The sequence below is a fragment of the Eptesicus fuscus genome, chromosome 13, assembly GCF_027574615.1.
Source record: "Eptesicus fuscus isolate TK198812 chromosome 13, DD_ASM_mEF_20220401, whole genome shotgun sequence".
NCBI classification, from domain to species: domain Eukaryota; kingdom Metazoa; phylum Chordata; class Mammalia; order Chiroptera; family Vespertilionidae; genus Eptesicus; species Eptesicus fuscus.
In genome coordinates this window covers 78460049-78479002 of record NC_072485.1, presented here as the reverse complement: position 1 = coordinate 78479002, position 18954 = coordinate 78460049, and the positions used below count along the sequence as shown (strand labels likewise).

At 54.2% G+C, this 18954-nt stretch overlaps 1 protein-coding gene across 1 annotated transcript; it reads left to right on the top strand.

Annotated features, from left to right (window-relative positions):
* Window positions 1-336: 336 nt before the first annotated feature.
* On the top strand, window positions 337-18333 carry SYT12 (synaptotagmin 12). The gene is made up of 8 exons (XM_008146881.3): window positions 337-434; window positions 6397-6453; window positions 9698-9891; window positions 12932-13324; window positions 14500-14718; window positions 15390-15510; window positions 16432-16565; window positions 17922-18333. Exons 2-8 carry the CDS (start codon window positions 6420-6422, stop codon window positions 18093-18095), a joined length of 1269 nt encoding a protein of 422 aa, XP_008145103.2. The 5' UTR covers window positions 337-434; window positions 6397-6419; the 3' UTR covers window positions 18096-18333.
* Window positions 18334-18954: the final 621 nt, after the last annotated feature.

Below are 18954 nucleotides of genomic sequence, written 5' to 3'. Positions count from 1 at the left end.
CCCCGGGCCTGGGAGTGATGGCTGGGCTGGGCCTCCGGGAGACCCCGCCCGGGACTCCGAGGCGCGCTTGGGGATCTTCGGCTCAGGCCCGGAAGCGCCGCGCAGCTCCCCGGAGCAGGAAGAGCGATCGGGGTTGTCGCTTTAAATTAAAGAGGGAGCGGGCGGGCGGGAGCGCGAGGGAGCGCGCAGCGGGCTCCTGGGAGCGTGCCCGGACTGCGGCGCAGCTCCCGTCCGCCGCCCCGGCCGGCCGAGCCCCCGGCCCGAGCCCCGCTGCTCGGAGGGAGCCGGGCGACACTGCAGGGTGGCGCTGCGGGCGACCGCCCGGTTCATCGCTGGTGCATGCGCGCTGCGGGAAGCCGGCCAGGACCCGGGAGCCGGAGCCAGTGTCCACGCCGGAGCCGGAGCCGAAGCGGCGGCTCGTCGGCGGAGCCGGGGTGAGTACGCACCCGGCCGCCCCCCACAGCCCCAGCGCACGGCGCGCCGACGCACGCAGGGCCCCCTCCCCGTGCTGAGGACCCCCGGGCTCCCCGCGTCTGCACACCCGCCCCGCGCTTGCACACGCACGCCCGGCACAGCGCACGCCGGGCGCCCTTCCCCAGCCTGGCTACTCCGCGCACTGCGCATCGCATAGCGCCCCGCACGTCCGTTCCGCGTGTGCACACGCGCGGCTCCCCGGCCATTTACACGCCTCCCCGGCGCCCGCGCTGCACGCACACCGCGCTCACATTCATAGCACCTGGCTGTCCCCGCTGCTCCCCACACGCCCCTCCTCATATCCCCTGGGGGTTCCCGAGGCAGGGGTGCGGGCTCTTCAGGAAGTGCCCCAACACTAAGAGGCATGTCGCACCCTGTCGCCTGGAGGCCCGGGAGCCCAGGAAAGGATCCTCAGCTGCCCATGTCACCCGCCCGGGTCTGGGGCTTTCCAGGGGCCCCTCGGAACCTTGGACTCCGCTGCTCTTTGGTAGAGGGAACTTGCCCGACAGACGGTAGATTTGGGATGAAGATGGGCTGCGAGTGGGGTGGAACTTGAGAACCTGGAGCCAGGCCTGTTGGGTGGAGGAACCCTGAGCCAGAGAATCTGGTGAAACCCCCCCCCCCCCCCCCCCCCCCCCCCTCATTCCAGGGGCTGCAGAGGGGCTGCGAGCCCACCTCTTCATTCAGGGAGGCCACCCGACCCAAAGCGCCTGGGAAACCTGCACTTGAGCGTCAGCCCTTCCCCCAGCCAGGGAGACAGGTTCAGAGAGAGAGCAGCTGTTGTGCTTCCTACTAGAAACGGGGAAACTGAGGCTCACCCAGACCAGGCCTGCGGTCCACTCCAGGTCACTCAGCCAGCCCCACCTCCCCAAGATGAAATCTTCCCCAAGTCAGCCTGGGAGCATGGGGGCTCCCAGCCCCACTGGGGTTCAAGCCTGGACTCTGCCTGGTATCAGCTCTGGTGCCTGTGGGCAGGTCATTTCCTGCACCTCCGTTTTCTTGCCCATACCATGGGCAAGGCCGCAGCCCCCCCGAAGGGCGGCAGGGAGGGTTTGCTGAAATAATCCATGGCAAGTCCTAGTGGTGGCCAGTAAATGCCGGCCGCCACCACTGCACTGTGGTTTCTGTGGGCTTTGGGGAGGATGAGTAGTCGGATGGGGTTCTCTCAGCAAATGGGAGCCCTTGAAAAGAACCTCAAACCTAAGAGTTTCTCAGCCTGGGAGCCCCAATCTTCCCCATGGCCTGCTGGCTTCAGGGTGAGGGGACAGGGAGCGAACCCCTTGCTGACCAGAGCTGTGATTGGAGACACAATGAGCAAGGAAATGGGGTGGGAGGAGCAGAGACATGGGGCCCCAGGCCCCTGCAAAGGCACAGAATTCCTGGAAAGCCGTTTCTCTGACTAGCTCAGGAGGGGGCCTTGACTGTGGTCAGATTCTGCAAGGCCAGTGGAAGTTCTTCCCGCCCACCTCCACCCCGAAAAGCCCAGGCAGGATGTGGCATGGTGGCCAAGAGCCCAGGCCCAGATCCATCGCACCTTGGCACCAGTCCCAGTATTGTTACTCATATGCTGAGTGACCCGGGGCCCCAGCTTCTTCATCCTTAAAATGGGGATCCATTTATCCGTTCAATCATCAGATCTATATTGTGTGCCTACTACGGGCCAGGCATGGTGGTAAGAATTTAGCATCTATTATGTCTTGGTAGGTGCGATTGAACCTACAGCTGTTTTTAATGAGTTCACTCCATGCAGGTTAGGGTTTGGGGCTTTGGAGCTGGAATGAATAGATTGGGTGGGGAGGTGCCAGGAAGGAGACATGGTCTGAGGAACTCAGATGTGGGTTTGGGGCAGCTCTGGCTCACCCCTCACCCCTGTTGAGCCCCATTTCCTGTGTGTCAGAAGCTGGGGGAGCTCTGGTCACTGGCTGCCCTGGCCTTGGATATGCCTTTTCAGCATCCTATTCTGAGCCAAAGCCGCAGCCCCTCTGCCTGGCAGACCTCCAGGCTGCCAGCGGGAGCCTGCTGCGGTTGTCCCGGCACAGTGAAATGGAGCCAGGGGGGTCTCAGGCACAGTGAGTACTGCCATTAAGAAGGGTGCTTGAGGCAGAGCCAGATCTGGCTCGGTCTCTGTGCTCTGCTTACGGGTTGTGTGACTTTGGGCTAATCCACTGCCCTTCTCTGAGCCTCACTTTCCTCCTCTGTGGAGTGGGGTTAATAATAGGATGTGTCCCCTCGGGGTCTTGGGGGAGATGAAGTCCTTGGCACAGGGGCTGTGGCTACTAATAGAAGAGGCTCTGGACCAGGTGGCAGGCATGGCTGCCAGGCCCAGCTCCACCATTGCTGGCTCTGTGGCTTTGGGCAACTCACTTAACCTTTCTCAACCTCCCCTCGCTCATCTGAAGACCTGCTTACCAGGCTCCTGAACGGAGATGTTTCCAGGAGCCCTCAGGTTCTGGCAGCGAATGGAGGGAAGGGAGGTTCAGGCCTGCTGAGCAAGTGCCCTGTCTGAAGGGGCAGAGCCTTCTCAGCGCCAGCTCGGGCTGTCTTAGGGGATTACAGGGGCTATAGACCGACTAGCCCCAGATCTAACTTTTAACAGGAAGCTAGAATTTTTTTTTAAAGAAATAAATGTTTAATGGGAAATTTACCAATTTTTAAATGTTGATGATTCACTTGAAGACAAATGAAACACATCTGCAGGCTGGCCATGCTGCCCATGAGATTCCACAGCTCAAAAGAGGGGCAGGGGGGCCTTTTGGACAAATGGCCAGGCCAAGCCCAACCACACTTACTTCTCATTCCACCCCGCGGGCACCCTGCTAGGGCAGTTAGGAGCCCTGTTTTACAGAGAGGACAACTGAGGCTCTGGGCTAGTGAGGGGGCAGATGTGCTCTGGCAGTGTGGGAACTGCTGGCCTGTGTGTGCCTGGAGTCCTTCACACCTTCATTGAAATCACAGCTCCCAGGCAGAGGGAGGAGGGGCTGTGATGAGGGGAGGGAGAAGAAAGGTACGCAGTGTGGGAGTCTGGGGTCCGAACTGGACCAGCCTTGAAGAGATGGGAGCCCTTGGACAGCCAGAGATCTGATCAGCAGATTCTGTCCCCAACCACAGGGACATCCCCCACTCACTGGCATTGACCATGCCAGTACGGCCCCACTCTCCCAAAGTCAGCTTGTGCCAGGTGAGCAGGAAGGAAAGCCACTGGCATTATGGGATTCCAAGCAGGGCAGAGGCAGGCTGGGACCGGTGTGCGCACGTTAACATGTTTCGGTATGTCCAGACTCCCTCGTGCCAGGAACTGGGGCCACCTTGGGCTTTGACACAGTGTCCTATTGGGTGTGCAAGTTCTCAGGAAACATTTGAAACCATGTGCCTTCCTACAGAGGTAGGAGCGTGAAGCCAGATGGCCTGGGTTGAACCGTTTCTTACTGTGTGGCCTGGGACAAACAACCTTGCCTTCATGCCTCAGGAGTCTCCTCTGCAAACCAGAGATGATAATAGTACCTACCTGTGGGGTTGCTAGAGGATTAAATAAGTAATATATATGCAAAGGGCTAAGGGCTGTGCTTGGGTGTAAGGAGTGCTTGGCAGGGTTCGCTATCTCATGATCTCCAGCCCAGGTCCCAGGAATGAGCTCCCACTTTGAGTCAGCACCTCCCTCCCATCACCATGACAACCCACATCTCAGGGAGTGGGAGCATCAGCAGGGGAGCTGGGGACAAGGAGCTGTCTGTGCACCTGGCAGGGCTTCTCCCTGGGCCCTGCTCGGCCCTGCTTGTTGAGGCCTCCCGCCTGGGACTTGAGGCACTCCCCTATGTTCTGGATAACCCTCCTTGGATCAAGGCACCTCCACTTCTTGGCCCCAAAGCCACAGACTGGGAAGAACCTCAGGGTTCTGTAAAATGCCCAGGAAAATGTTCGCCCTCTGATTGGACCTCAGTCCCAATGGGGCCCACAGAATGCTTGAAGGGGTTACAAACAGGCTAGCCACGGCCAAACAACTTTTTGTTTACACTGTGCCTGAGTGGTGTTTACATTTTTGTGAATTGGTGCAACATTTAAAAATCAGGAAACTGTACATAAACTATCCAGGCTTTTCTTTAAAGAGACAGAAGTTCCAGCCATGTTGGGTTGGCATTCCCGGGAACAGAAAAGCACTTGATCCCTTCATCGGAAAGCACTCCACAGTTCTCACCCCCACACCCCCTGGGCATCCCACCTCACCTGTCTGTGCTACCTCTTTGAGCCACGAGGGACACAAACGCTGCGTGGGGCTTATCCTGTCCTTCCGTGTCCCTTGAACTGAGACCCATACAATTCATCCCGGCCTCCCCTTTCCACCACCACCACCACCACCCCATTTGGAATATGTCTGTGAGCCAAATTTACCTCTTAGCAACAACAATAATAAAACTATGAGCAGTCCCTGGGTTCAGGTAATGGCTTGTATGAGCTTCTAGATCTTGGAGGGTGGAGTGGGGGAGGGAAAGGACGGGGAATAGGATATTGTAGAAATGTAACCTTCCTTTTCCAGCTTAAACAAAAGCATTTGAAGTGCAGTCATGCGTCACTTAATGATTGGAAATGCATCGTTAGGCAATTTCTTCGTTGTGCAAACAACACAGAGCGCACTTACACAAACCTAGACGCTCTAGCCTACTGCACACCTAGGCTATGTGGTCCAACCTATGGCCTCTTGACTACAAACCTATACAGCATGTTACTGTACTGAATACTGTAGCCAGTTATAACTCTCTGTGCTGTGACCTTATGGCAGCTATGAAGTCACTGGGTGGTAGGAATTTCAGCTCCATTATAATCTCATGGGACCACTTGCATATATGCGTCCATCTTACTGCGCAGGGAGCACCCCAGGGGGCCTGCTCTCATGAGCAACAACGAGTCAGTGCCGGTCAGCCTGGTGTTGGCAGGGTGGAAGTGCGGCAGGGGTGCCAGAGTTAGCAAACACAAATACAGGATGCCCAGCAACTTCTGCATTTCAAATAACGCATTTTTAGCTATTAGTAGGTTCCAATATTTGGACATATTTATAGTAAAAATGACTCTGAAATTCCAGTGTCACTGGGCATCTTGTGTTTTATCTGGCAACCCTGAGGTGAAGTCTTCGAGTGCTTAAAGATAACTCTAGACGCCATTTTAAAAAATTGCCCTAGTTGGGTGGCTCAGTTGGAAGGAGCGCCATCGCATATACCAAAAGGCTGTGGTGAGTCGATTCCTGGTCAGGGCACGTACCTAGGTTGTGGATTCCATCCCTGATCCGGGTGCATACTGGAGGCAATGGATCTGTGTTTCTCTCACATCAGTGTTTCTCTCTCTCTCTGTCTCTCCCTTCCTCTCTCTCTAAATCGATAAAAATATATCCTTGCATGATGATTAAAAAATAATACTAGGGAGCACTTTCTATTTACTTGATGGGATGCTGCCTGAATTCATGAATTATTGAATAAAGCCAACTAGATCTTTTAAAAATTAATAATAATAACAATTTTAAAAATGGCTATTTTAAGCCCTAACTGGTTTGGCTCAGTGGATAGAGCGTCAGCCTGCGGGCTCAAGGGTCCCAGGTTCGATTCCAGTCAAGGGCATGTACCTTGGTTGCAGGCACATACCCAGTAGGGGGTGTGCAGGAGGCAGCCGATCTATGTTTCTCTCTCATTGATGTTTCTAACTTTCTATCCCTCTCCCTTCCTCTCTGTAAAAAATCAATAAAATATATTTTAAAAAAATTTTTTTAAATGGCTATTTTAAAAAATAAAATAAAAACCACCTGCTTTTGCCCAGGCCCTGCTTAGGGCTCAGTGTGAGTTCTGGATGACAGGCACGAGGGCACCAGGGAGGCTGGGCACAGGGTTGGGGCCAGGGGCCCACTGAAGCCCTCTCCTCTGACTCTCTTTCCCCTTCTAGTTTCAGCTACCGCAGCGGGCATCATGGCCGTGGACGTGGCAGAACACCACCTGAGCGGTGAGTCCCAGCAGCAAGCATGCCATCTCACAGGACCCTCCCGCCAGGCCTGGGGTGCGGGTAGCAGTGGGACACCCATCATGGCCCTGTTTTACTGGTAAGGCCCATCAGTGACTAGCCCAAGGTCACATGGCCTTGGGGACACAGGGCTGGGACCAGTCTGAAATGCCTTCATCTTTTTGCTCCAGTGGCTTCTTCTGTGAAAGTGACTCCCTCTTTTTGACTTGAGGGGATCCCCCAGAAGGCCCATGTCCCACTGCTCCCTAAAGATGAGCCTGTGACACAGAATCCACTTACCGGGGCCATTCCTGGAGCCTCTCAAGTAGCCAAGTGAGAGGAAACCCAGGAAGGTTGATGTTAGATCCACAGGACATTCAACTCAGAGATGGCCCAGACCAGGGACTTAAGTACCTGGGATGCAGCTCTTGCCTTCCCTGTGTGCCCTGGCAGGCACCGAGCTTGAGGATGGGGTCACATGACACCAGACCCACTTCTCACCATCTCTTCTCCTTAAGTTACTGTCCCCGTTTGCAGATGGGGAAAAGGAGGCTCAGTGAGGGAAAGGGTCAGTGAGTAAGGATCAGGGTCAGGACATGAACCCAGGTCTCCTGACTGCTCCCATCACTCAGCTCCTGCCCTAGCGTGGCCTCCAGCCCAGGGCTGAGCTATGCACAGGGACCACCTTTCCCAACCCCCTGCCAGGGATTCTCACCTGCAGGCTCCCAGGTCTTGGCATGGCCTTGAGCAAGTGATGGAACCTTTCTGAGCCTCCATTTACTTAGTGAGGCCTGCCTCAAGGACTGCTGGGAAGATTCAGCGAGCTAACCTATGCAGAGTGCCCAACACAGTGGGAACATAACTCTCCCCCAACTCCAGGTCTTTGCACATGCTGTTCCCTTTGCCTGGAGTACTTCCTGCCTCTCCCTGGCTAAGTCCTCGGATGTGCTGTGGAGGTTACAAGCACAGATCTGGAGCAAGATTGACAGTGAATATCTCCTCTGTCCCTCAGCTTCCTCATCTGTAAAATGGGGATAATAGTAGAACCTTCCTCACACAGTTCTGAGGATTCAGCGGGTTAATACACACGAAGTGCTTGGAACGGAGCCTGGCAAACAGGAAATAGAAGGGAACCTATTAGAACTCCAACTCCTCCTCGTGCTTATTTCTGGTCTCACCCTAGACCTCTCTTCCCTTGGGAATTCTCCCCGTAGCGTCCTAAGGCTGGTACTCATGAATAAATACATGAGTCTCAGTTGTCCTCATTTCATGTTACCTTCCTGAGGCTTTTCCTTTCATGCCCTCGGTCCACCAGGGCTCTGTCTTCAGTCCCTCATTTCCCTGGGTTCCTCATTCCCAGAGGAGTCTGGCTCTGCTTTGCCACCTTGCTGTGCCCATTGCCTGTGCCCGCCCACGGACCTGCCCCTACCAACATCCGGGCTCTACTATGCACATCTCAGCAGGAGCCCCTCACGTATGCCCCTCACTCTCCAATTAAGAAGGTACATTCCCATCCCATCCCCCCACTCACCAGCCTCCCTGGACTACCTTGACCTCCCTCGACCTCAGCAGGACTGGCCCTGGAGCCCCTCTGTAGATCCTTGCTGTGGCTTTATTTAGACCACAAATTACATTCCAGCATCCGAAGCCAGAAGTAAGTAGCGCTTGCTCCCAGCCCCTGCGTCCTTATGTCTTGCTTTTCTCATTCCTCCCGAGTCCGCCCAGCCCTTGGCCGTTTCATGTGTGATTTTTACATCAAAACCATGTTGTTCTACCGTGTTGGGGATTGATGTTTTTCTCTCTACATTGCCTGAAAGGTTTCTCTGCATCGCCACAGTGACATCCTTGTCATCCTCAAAGGCCAGTGACATTCCCTCCTAAGACAGCACCAGCCGGGGTCAGACCTCCAGGCTGTTTCCAGACTGCTGCTGTTATAAATACAGCCTCGATGACTCACACCCGACAGAAACTTGTAGGGATGTTTCCCTGAGAATAAATCCCCTGGGTGGCACCACTGGATGGGGATGTTCTGTGGTCATCTTTTTCCGGATGAGACTGGGCGCAGAGAGGCTAGGTACCTGGACTTCTCTGCCCTGTGGCCTTGAGCCCATAGATAGGGGTGTTCTTTTGCCTCTCCCAGCCTCAGGTCTCCCTCTAGAAAGCAGAGACCTCACAGGGTGCTAAGTGCTGGGTACGTGCCAGGGCTGTAGGCTGGACCCCGCCCTTCTCCAGAATACGTTTAGTATATATTCTGGCTAAAGTTGGCACAATCAATTTTTGGAGTGTAGTCATCATGCCAAAAGAAGCCCCATATTCCACATTCCTCTCTACTCCCCTAACCCCTGACAATCACTAATCTATTTTCTGTCTATATAGATTTGCCTGTTTGGGACATAAATAGAACCATACAACATATGGTCTTTCGTATCTGGCTTGTTTCACTTAACATGATTATTTCAAGGTTCATCCATGTTGTAATATATATACATCAGTACGTCATTCCTTTAAAAATATTTTTTTAAATTGACTTGAGAAAGGGAGAGTGGGAGAGAGAGAAACATTGATCAGTTGCTTCCTGCACATGCCCTCAAACCTGCAACCTGGATATGTGCCCTGACCAGGAATTGAACCTGAGACCCTTTGGTACACAGGATGGTACTCCAACCAACTGAGCCACACTGGCCAGGGCAGTACTTAATTCTTTTTTATTGCTGAATATTACTCCATTGCATAGATATACTACATATTATTTACCCATCCATCCATTAATGGACACTGTGTTGTTCTAGATGAGGTTTGAGGTAAAAATGGGATCATTTTTTGTCCCCCAAATCCCTTTCCTTTTTCCCCAAACCCTAAAAGGCTGCTTTGATTATCTGGAAACAAGAGGTCCTCTGAAGGGTGAGGTCTGAAAACTCACAGAGGCAAGAACAACCCTATTTGTTTAAAGCCCAATGAATAGTTAACCAGTGTTCACAGCTCTTCACCTGTTCTAGTCAAGTGTCACTCATGGTAGAAATGTCTGTTTTTGTGGAAAAGAGGATAAAAGCAGAAATCACAGAAGAGTGTCTTCTTATTCAACATGACCCCCAGCACCTAGCCCCTAGCCTACCACACAGAAGGCATTCAGTAACTATTCGTTCAGTGAGTGAGTAAGTCAGTGCTAAGCCACCTGCTCCCTGGGTGGGGTCTGTAAGCACAGAGGGGCCCCGGGGCCCACTAATGAGAGGCTGCTTTTGCCTTGTAGTCATCAAGAGCCCACCGGACTGGGAGGTGGGTGTCTACGCCGCGGGGGCCCTAGCGCTGCTTGGAATCACAGCTGTGAGCCTGTGGAAGCTCTGGACATCGGGTAGCTTCCCCAGCCCCTCCCCATTCCCCAACTACAACTACAGGTACCTTCAGCAGAAGTATGGCGAGACCTACGCAGAGGCCAGGCAGAAGGTGAGGCTTCTGCTCTTGGGTTTTTTTGTTTTTTGTTGTTATTTTTTTTTTTTTGGGGGGGGTGCCTCCTAGCAAATCCATTGTTCCCTGAGCTAGACTGACAGGCAAGCACTTCCCCTGCACCACCCTGACTTCTGTGCATATGCCTATCTTCCCCTTCACACACACACCACCCCCCCAACAATCCAGTACTGCAGGGGGGAAGAGGGTGTTAATCCCCTTGGAGGGACAATGCTCCGATTCCCCTCGATGTGAAGCTGGTGAAACAAACAGGCCTCTCCTTCCCAGCTGAATATGCTCAACAATTTCTGACTTCCCTGGCTCTCTTTCCTTTTATTAACATCATTAATAACTAGCTAATTACACCAATAACACTTGTGAGTGTGCGGACAAGAAAAGGGCCTCCTTTTCCTTGTTGTAACCTTCCACAATTTATGAGAAGCACCTGGTAATTAAACCCCAAGATTGTTAGCTCCTCTGATTCCAATAGCCCTTCTGTTCAAACTGCAAGACAAGATAAGCTCTTTCAAGGCTACATTCTTGCATACCCCTCCTCCTGTGGTGTTAATGACCCTCAAGGCTTCCCCTCTTGTAGGTGCACACAGAGTTGTGTGCCCCACGCCCCCACTGTCTGCTCTCAGGACCAACCTCCACTCCCTCCCCACCTCGTTCCCTCCTGGTTAATTTCCTCCTGTGAACAGGGCCCTGGTCCTCTTTCATATCTCCAGCCTAGCCCAGTGCCTACTTGTTGAATGAATCCGTGAGTACTTGTTAAATGAATAAATGAATGAATGGTTTCAATTTTAAAAACCATCCTGTGAAAAATACAGTGTGTCTCATAAAATGTATATACACACTGTGAATAATTATAAAGGCAGTGCTTATTAAAATACATTTCATTTTCAAAATTGAGCTATCAGCTGCTAAAGTGTGTGCATTTTTGGAGCCACCCTGTATAGGAAAATATAAAGAAGACGAAACCTCTTTCCCAAATGCCACCACCCTGAGGCAAGCAACAGTTAACCGTTTGTTTGTTTTTTTAACTATTAGCATATTTATTTATTTATTTCCAATATTTTTTTAAATGGTACAGCCACTTTGCTTGCTTTTTTATATATAATGAATCTTTTTTTTAATATTTTTAATTGATTTTAGAGAAGAAGGGAGAGGTAGAGAGATAGAAACATCATGCCTCTTGCATGCCCCCCACTGGGGATCAAGCCCACAACCCGGGCATGTGCCCTTGACTGGAATCGAACCAGGGACCCTTCAGTCCACAGGCCAATGCTCTATCCACTAAGCCAAACCAGCCAGGGCTCCAATATTTTCATCTAACCCACTGCACCCGGTCTTTTTTCCATGCATAGTCTTTACACAATGGGTGTCATTTCTACTTAGAATTTTATTTTTTTAATATATTTTTATTGATTTCAAAGAGAAAGGGAGAGAGATAGAAACATCAATGATGAGAATCATTGATCCGCTGCCTCCTGCACGCCCCACCCTGGGGATCGAGCCCACAACCCGGGCATGTGCCCTGACCAGGAATCGAACCATGACCTCCTGGTTCATAGGTCGATGCTCAACCACTGAGCTACACAGCTGGGCTAGAATTTTATACTTGCTCTTTTCATCTCAGTTATACCTGAAGCATTTTCCCATGTTGTGGAACACCCATTATAAATATAATTTTAATGCCTATGTAACATTCCTCTTTATTTATCTGCCATGATTTACTAAATGCCATCATGAATGATGCCATGAGTATTTTATAGGTAAAATTGTGTCTTCATTGGTATTACGTACTTTGAATAGATGCTCAGATGTTGAATGACCGTATCAGGGAGTACAAACATGTATAGGGCTCTCAGTATACACTGAGTGGCCCGATTATTATGATCTCTGAACGCATAATAATCTGGCCACTCAGTGTATATCCTGTATAATAAAAGGCTAATATACAAATTGTCCCCTCGACCAGGATTTCGACCAGCAGGCAGGCCGGCCAACTGCCCATGTCCCCTCCCCCTGGCCAGGCTGGCCGGACCCCACCCATGCACGAATTCATGCACCGGGCCTCTAATATATATATACACACACACTGAGTGGCCAGATTATTATGCATTCAGAGATCATAATAATCTGGCCACTCAGTGTATATTGCTGAGTGTTTCATCACTTGATACTTGGCAGAGAATTTTTCTGACATGATGTAGATACCAGAGAACACAGCCAGAATGTGTTCCCAGATCGGGGTGCCACATGCTAACTCATTTGGGGTTTCAGAAAGGACTATCTCTCACTCTGTTGGGGGAACTGTCAATTGGCACAACATTTTCAAAGAGCATTTTGGTGACAAGTGTCAAACGCTTTCAAAAGGACTGTATTCTCTAAGTCAGGATTTTACAAAAGCTACTCAATGCTGCATTATTTTTTGTGAAAAAAGAAAAACAACATAAATGCTTAATAGTGGGGGAATTGTAAAATAAATTATGGCTATCTACTCAATGGGAAATTTGGGGGGAGGCATTAAAATTATGGTAATGAAGACTATGCAGCAACAGGGGAGATGCTTGTGGTACAAAGGCTTTTGTTTTCTCAAATATTAAGGTCAATTTAGACAAAAGAAAATTTGAATATTAGGGTGGGTGTTACCCAACATGAAAGTTTTCTCATGTTGCAGACATTTTTGAAAACTTCCTTCGAGGCTGCTGGATTGGCTATTGAGTAGCTGATCTGGACACTGAGATTGCTAACTATCTTTCCTTTGTATAAACATCACTGCAATGCACATCTTTGTGTATGGAACTCAGTCTATACAAATCAACATTTTGAGAAAATGCTCTCTTACATCCTAGTTACAGAGAAAACTGAGTGATGTGAATAATATTAAACGGGGACCCTCTGAACTAAGACACGCCCGGTTTTTGCAGAAGGGGAACTTGGAGGTGCCTTGAGTGAGCAGGGATTGCCGTACCTCTTTGCCATCTCAACACCATTGCCCTTGTGATGCTCCCCTGCCCCCTTCTCTCATCTCCAGAGAGTGCCTGCCTGGGGTACCCAACGGGCCAGCACTCGGGGACCACCCAGTCGCAAAGGCAGCCTCAGCATGGAGGACACGTTCGAGAGCATCAGCGAGCTGGGGCCCCTGGAGCTGATGGGCCGGGAGCTGGACCTGGCCCCCTACGGGACCCTCCGGAAGTCCCAGTCAGTGGACTCCGTCAACTCCATCTCCTCCGTGAGCAATACCTTTGGGCAGGACTTCACGCTGGGCCAGGTGGAGGTGAGCATGGACTACGATGCCGCCTCCCACACCCTCCACGTGGCTGTGCTGCAGGGGAAGGACCTCCTGGAGCGGGAGGAAACCAGCTTCGAGTCCTGCTTCATGCGCATCAGCCTGCTGCCCGAAGAGCAGATCGTAGGCATCTCCCGGGTAAGTGGGGGCTGCAGGGTGGAGCAGAAGTGTGTTCAGGCTCTCAGGAGTCCTCCCCCTGCAGGACGGTCTGCAGAGCCAGGCAGGTTCTGAGGGGGGGCACTGGAGAGCGGGTTTGGATTCTGACCCCAGAGCCCAAGGTGATGACTATAGGGAGGACGGGGGACAGCCAAGAGGCTGGTTTGGCCAAAGGAAGGAGAGATGGAACTGAAGATCATGAAGACCCTGCATGCTAAGGTCAGGATCCAGAGGTGGGCTTTCTCCCCCAGAGGGGGACAGAGGGGAGAAGGAGCCCTCAATTCTCAAGCAAGCGATTGGGTAGGGAACATGCTCCCCGAGAGCAGCGTGAGAGGAGCTGCCCACAGCCCAGGCAGTCATCCAAGAGTGTGGTCCAGGGAACCTGGAGGTGCTGGGAGATTTATTCCCAAGAAGGCAGGCTTCCTACATCCCAGCCCAGCCCATCCCGGCGAGTGGGTGGCTGCCCACAGGCTGGGCAGCCCCCCAGCTTCAGGCAAGGTACCAGGAATGAGGGCTCCTCTCTTTAAATATCACCAGGCAGTGACTAAGGCAGCTCCCCACGGAAGGGGAGCAGTGCCCGCAAGTGCACCTTCCCAGGGGCCTGCCCACAGCTTCCTGGGAGGAGGCCAGCGGAACCCACCAGGCAGGACTGGGCTTGGAAACTAAGTCAGTGCAACCTTGCCTAGTCATTGCATCCGTCTGTCCGTCCCACAACGTTCAGGCAGCTCTGTGGGGGCTGGGACATCAGTGGCTCTGGACTTCACAATTATCCGTACTCACTGCACATGGCCCAGAGCTAGACTTGGACACAGGCAAGAACAACGGAGACCAGCTCAGCTGATGCATCGTGAGGGTTCTATGGAGCCATGGCCACTGAGGATGGGACTTAGTTGGGGTCAGATTGTGCAAAGCTTTCAATGCCAGGCGAATACTAGTAGATTGGCCCCCACTGAGGGGACTACAGGGGGCTTTTAAACCATCACAGCTGAGCCACCGAAAGAAGGATTGGCATTGAGGTTGTGGGGACAGCAGAGCCAGGACTCTAGCCTAGGTACCAGACTCCATCCAGCGCTCTCGCCCTGCCATGGCCTACAGGACCCTGGCTGCCACCCCCTCCCCACCTTTGACGTGCCCTCCACGGCCCTTTCTCTCTGCAGATCCAGAGGAACGCCTACTCCACCATCTTCTTCGACGAGAAGTTCTCCATCCCCCTGGACCCTGCTGCCCTGGAGGAGAAGAGCCTGCGGTTTTCGGTTTTCGGCATCGATGAGGACGAGCGGAATGTCAGCACGGGCGTGGTGGAGCTGAAGCTTTCCGTACTTGACCTTCCGCTGCAGCCCTTCAGTGGCTGGCTCTACTTGCAGGATCAGAACAAGGTAAGTCCGCCCACCCGCCCACCCGAGCAGGGAGTGTCACACGGGGACGCTCCAGAGGAGGGACCCCACTGTCCTCTCCAACTCCCCCCGAACACCAGCATCTTTAGGAAATGGGAGAAAGAGACCTGAGCCACATTCAAGGAGGCTCCGTTCACTGCATGCAAATGAGAAACACCCTGACCACTGTGTACAGCCCTTCTGCTGCTCCTACCTCCAAACCTGTAGAAGCTCTACCCCTACAGGGCTCCCGTGAGGGGCGTACTCCTCTGGCCCTGACGTGAGGTATTTCACACAGAGGCCAAGCTGAAGTTTACCTTTATCAATGTCAGAGTGCTTGGGAGCATGACTGTTATGTAATCAAATGATCTCCTACATAAATGACCTGTGTGCTCCTGCCACAGAGTGTTTCCCTTGGCCACGTAACTGCATGTGGGTGCTGCATTTGACAGGCAACCTCCGGCCTTCCTTCCAAGGCAGGACCCACAGTGGTGGGAGGGGGGATGGTGCCTGCTTCATGGAGTGGGGAGGGGCCCTTTCCCAATCCCAGCAGCCTAGTGCCCTGGTATGAGGGGCCCCAAGAACAGCAGCTTCTCAGTGGGGAAGGAAGCTTCTGACCTTCCCTGGGCCTGTCAGGGGACAGAAGTCCTCTAAGCCACCTGCCCGTCCTGCAGGCCGCCGACGCTGTAGGTGAGATCCTGCTGTCCCTCAGCTACCTCCCCACGGCCGAACGCCTCACCGTGGTCGTGGTGAAGGCCAAGAATCTCATCTGGACCAACGACAAGACCACAGCGGGTGAGGCCCAGCGGGCTGCCTGGCTCCTCCGTGGGGCTGGTGGGACCTGTGGTCCAGCTGCTAAGCCCTGGCACCTGGACACATCCGTAGGTGTGGGGCACAGCGCCAGGCTCCCCGCCTCCAGCTCTGGCTGAGCTCAGGAGCCGTGCGCAGCGGGAAGACTCATCTAGCTGGGGAAACACGGGAACCACAGAGGGAGGCAGGGAGCCCCTACAGGGAGAGCGATGGGAATCTGAGAGCAGAAGGCTGGGGCGCTGGGAAGGAGCCAAGGTGGGCACCCACTTCCCCCCTGCAGTTCATGGTGGAGGCTCCGTGCCCAGAGGCTGGGCCGCATTCCAGATCTCAAATCGGGGGGTAGGGCCACTGGGATGGTGTGCGTGCCAGGCAGGACCCAATGCCCCAGGTCTGCAGGAGCCTCCAGCCCCAGGTCACAGATGACAGAGGACTGGGGAGCCCGACCTACTGGAGCCTGGGAGAACCCGGGGTCCGGGCAGGTGCAGCAAGGATACCCAGTGGGCGGTAGGTGAGGACAGACGGAGACTTGTTATTTCAGAGCCCCACATCGTTGAGTCAAACCCCGCTGAGCAGGTGCCGGCTGACTCAGCTGGTGTTTGCGCTCCGACCATTTATAGAAGGAAACGTGGTGGGTCTGCCAAGTCCTCTGAGCGTCACGGGAGAGGAACATGCTTCGGGGCTGGGAGGCACACTGCCCGTGTCCAAAGCCCAGCTGTTCTCCTCTGCGTGTGAGCCTCCGTTTTCTCATCTATTAAATAGGAAATAAAGGACCAATGGCAGGACCACAGGAGATAATAGCAATAGTTAAGGTTTGGGCAGTTTAGAGCTAGTGGGCCACTGGGATGGGCAGGGCTGTGTCAAGGAAGTGTGGCCCTGGCCCTCACCTCCACCCCCTCGTCCACCCAGACCCCTACGTCAAGGTGTACCTACTGCAGGATGGGAGGAAGATGAGCAAAAAGAGGACAGCTGTGAAGAGGGACGACCCCAACCCAGTGTTCAATGAAGCCATGATCTTCTCGGTGCCAGCCATTGTGCTCCAGGTGAGGGGGGAGGCGCCGGGGTGGGAGCCAGGCCAGGTCACCCCGCGGCTCTGGGGCCACTTCATCCCCTGCAGCCTGGCTTCCTGGGGCTCCTGCAGGTGCTGATGGTTTGCCTCAAGCCATGTAGTCAAGAAGCATTTATTTAGCACCTACTAGATACCAGCCCTATGGTGGGTGCTGGGGACATGGGCACTGCTTCCTTGGTGCCTACAGGGGACAGGCAGGGAGGTCCCTAAGCAATCCTAATCAATTGAGAGCATGCCAGCTGTGGGCGGTCAGGGCACCTTCTGCAGGAGGGCTCAGCTAAGCTGAAGTCTGGGGGAAGAAACTGCAGAGACCTGGAGATGAGCCAGGGCTGGCCCACGGGCAGAGTTCTGCCCGAAACCTCCCGAGGTTCTACCTGCAGAGGCTCTGCTGAGCTCCCCACACCCCCGTGGCCTTCAGGAGGTGACCCCCTACCAGCAGAGATATCGCAGACCACGGTGGGGAGATTGCAGAAGACATGACCTGGGCCACGCCAGTGGTGCTGTTTGCATTCCTCAGAGCATGGGGAACTCACCGCCTCCCCTCACTGCCACCTTCCATCCCGGGGCATCCCTGACAGTGAGAACGTCCTTCTGTGCTATGAGCCAATGAGACCTCTTAGCCCTGGGGCTGCACAGAAACCCACTTAATCTCCCCTCCGGGGCCCCCTGTCTAAATCTGAGAGCCCAGAGTTCTGCCTCAGTCTGGGTGTTCCTAACCCAGGCACACATCCCAGCATCTCTGGGTGGTCCTAGGTGTTGCTGCCTTGCCTTGCCACCCTCATGGGACAGGCTGCCCATCTGCCCCTGCTTCCCCCTGGGTGGTCAGAGTGCCACTATGCCACAGCCGCCAAGGGCCAGAGACTTCCTGGGAAGCTCTGGCTGGGCTCTAGTTTCAGCTTTACTCCTCTGATCTCACGCAGTTTCTTTCCCTTCCTCGGTTGTGTCCAACCCACGATTGTATTAGGAGGAACAGCAGGCGTTCTGACGCCTGACTGTGCAGGGGCACCTTCCCAAGTTCCTTACATTTTAACTCATTTTGTTCCAAGAACAGGTAGGAACTACTCCTATCACCGTTTTACAGATGGGGAAACTGAGCCCAAGTCACTGTCCAAGGTCACGCAGCAAGGAAGTGGTGAGGTGGCATTTGCACCTGGGCCACCTGGTGCCTCCGCTGTGTAGGGAGGGAGGCAGCAACAGAAGCCTGTGGGGTTAGGCAGGTCAGAGATGAGGATGTAGAGAGCCGTGCCCGGCACCCCGCTGGGGCCCAGGCGCCATGGAGGACCTCTGGCACTGCCCCTGGTCCCCAGCACTCACGTCATTTCTTCCTCAGGACCTGTCTCTCCGCGTGACGGTGGCTGAGAGCAGCAGTGATGGCCATGGGGACAACATAGGCCACGTCATCATCGGGCCGTCAGCTAGCGGCATGGGCACCACACACTGGAACCAGATGCTGGCCACGCTGCGCAGGCCCGTGTCCATGTGGCACCCCGTCCGGCGAAACTAGCAGCTGGGGCAAGGCCGGGGGGTGGGGGGGCACTTGAGCTGCCTGGAGCCTGGCACAAGCTGAGGGGTGACACCCTTCTCCATTGTCCAGCTGGAGCCATGAATGCTGGGTCCCCCGGTGGACTCCCCATGAGCCATCTCGGTCCCTCTCTCTAGACTGCAGTGGAGAAAGGCCCAGAGTTTCTCCCATGAGGACCAGCTGTAGCTGGACACTGACCCATTGTTCTCCCATTTTGAGATTCCCCAACTGGTCTGCCCCTCGGCCTGGAGTGACCTTAGCCTCTCAGAACTCCTCCTATCCCGCCCTGGCGGAGAGGCCAGCGCCACGCTGGGCCATGCACTAGAACAGAGCAAGTCCTGGGGGCCAGGCATCAGCAGGCGTGACATGAACAAGGCACAGACCTCTTAAGACACCAGGAAGACAAGAGCCTCTGTCCTGGTGGTCTGCTCAGTGTGAATGGTGGCCCAGCCAGGCAGGGCTGGCGGGGGGGGGGGAGGGGGGGCGGGCTGGAGGACGACAGGGGAGCTGTGGTTTGAGGGACAAGGAAAAGAACTGTGACCCAGGCAGACGGCCCAGCCTGAGCATTAGGGACGTGGACGTCTCTGCACACAGTCCTCAGCCCACTGTGGTGGACGCAAGGGCCTGTCTGGGCAGGAGAAGAGACCAAGAGACCAGGCCAAGCAGAGGCCCGCAGGCCACATGGGGCGCTGGCTCTGGCGTCATTCTCTGAAACCTACTCCCTTGAACCATGACCCTTAGGAGACCCAGAGGTCCGCAGAGGCCCCGACCAGGCCCCGTGTTTAGTCCCACGCACTCCAGGCCTTGGCTCCACGGCGTTTGCGGGAGTCCTTCCAGGCCA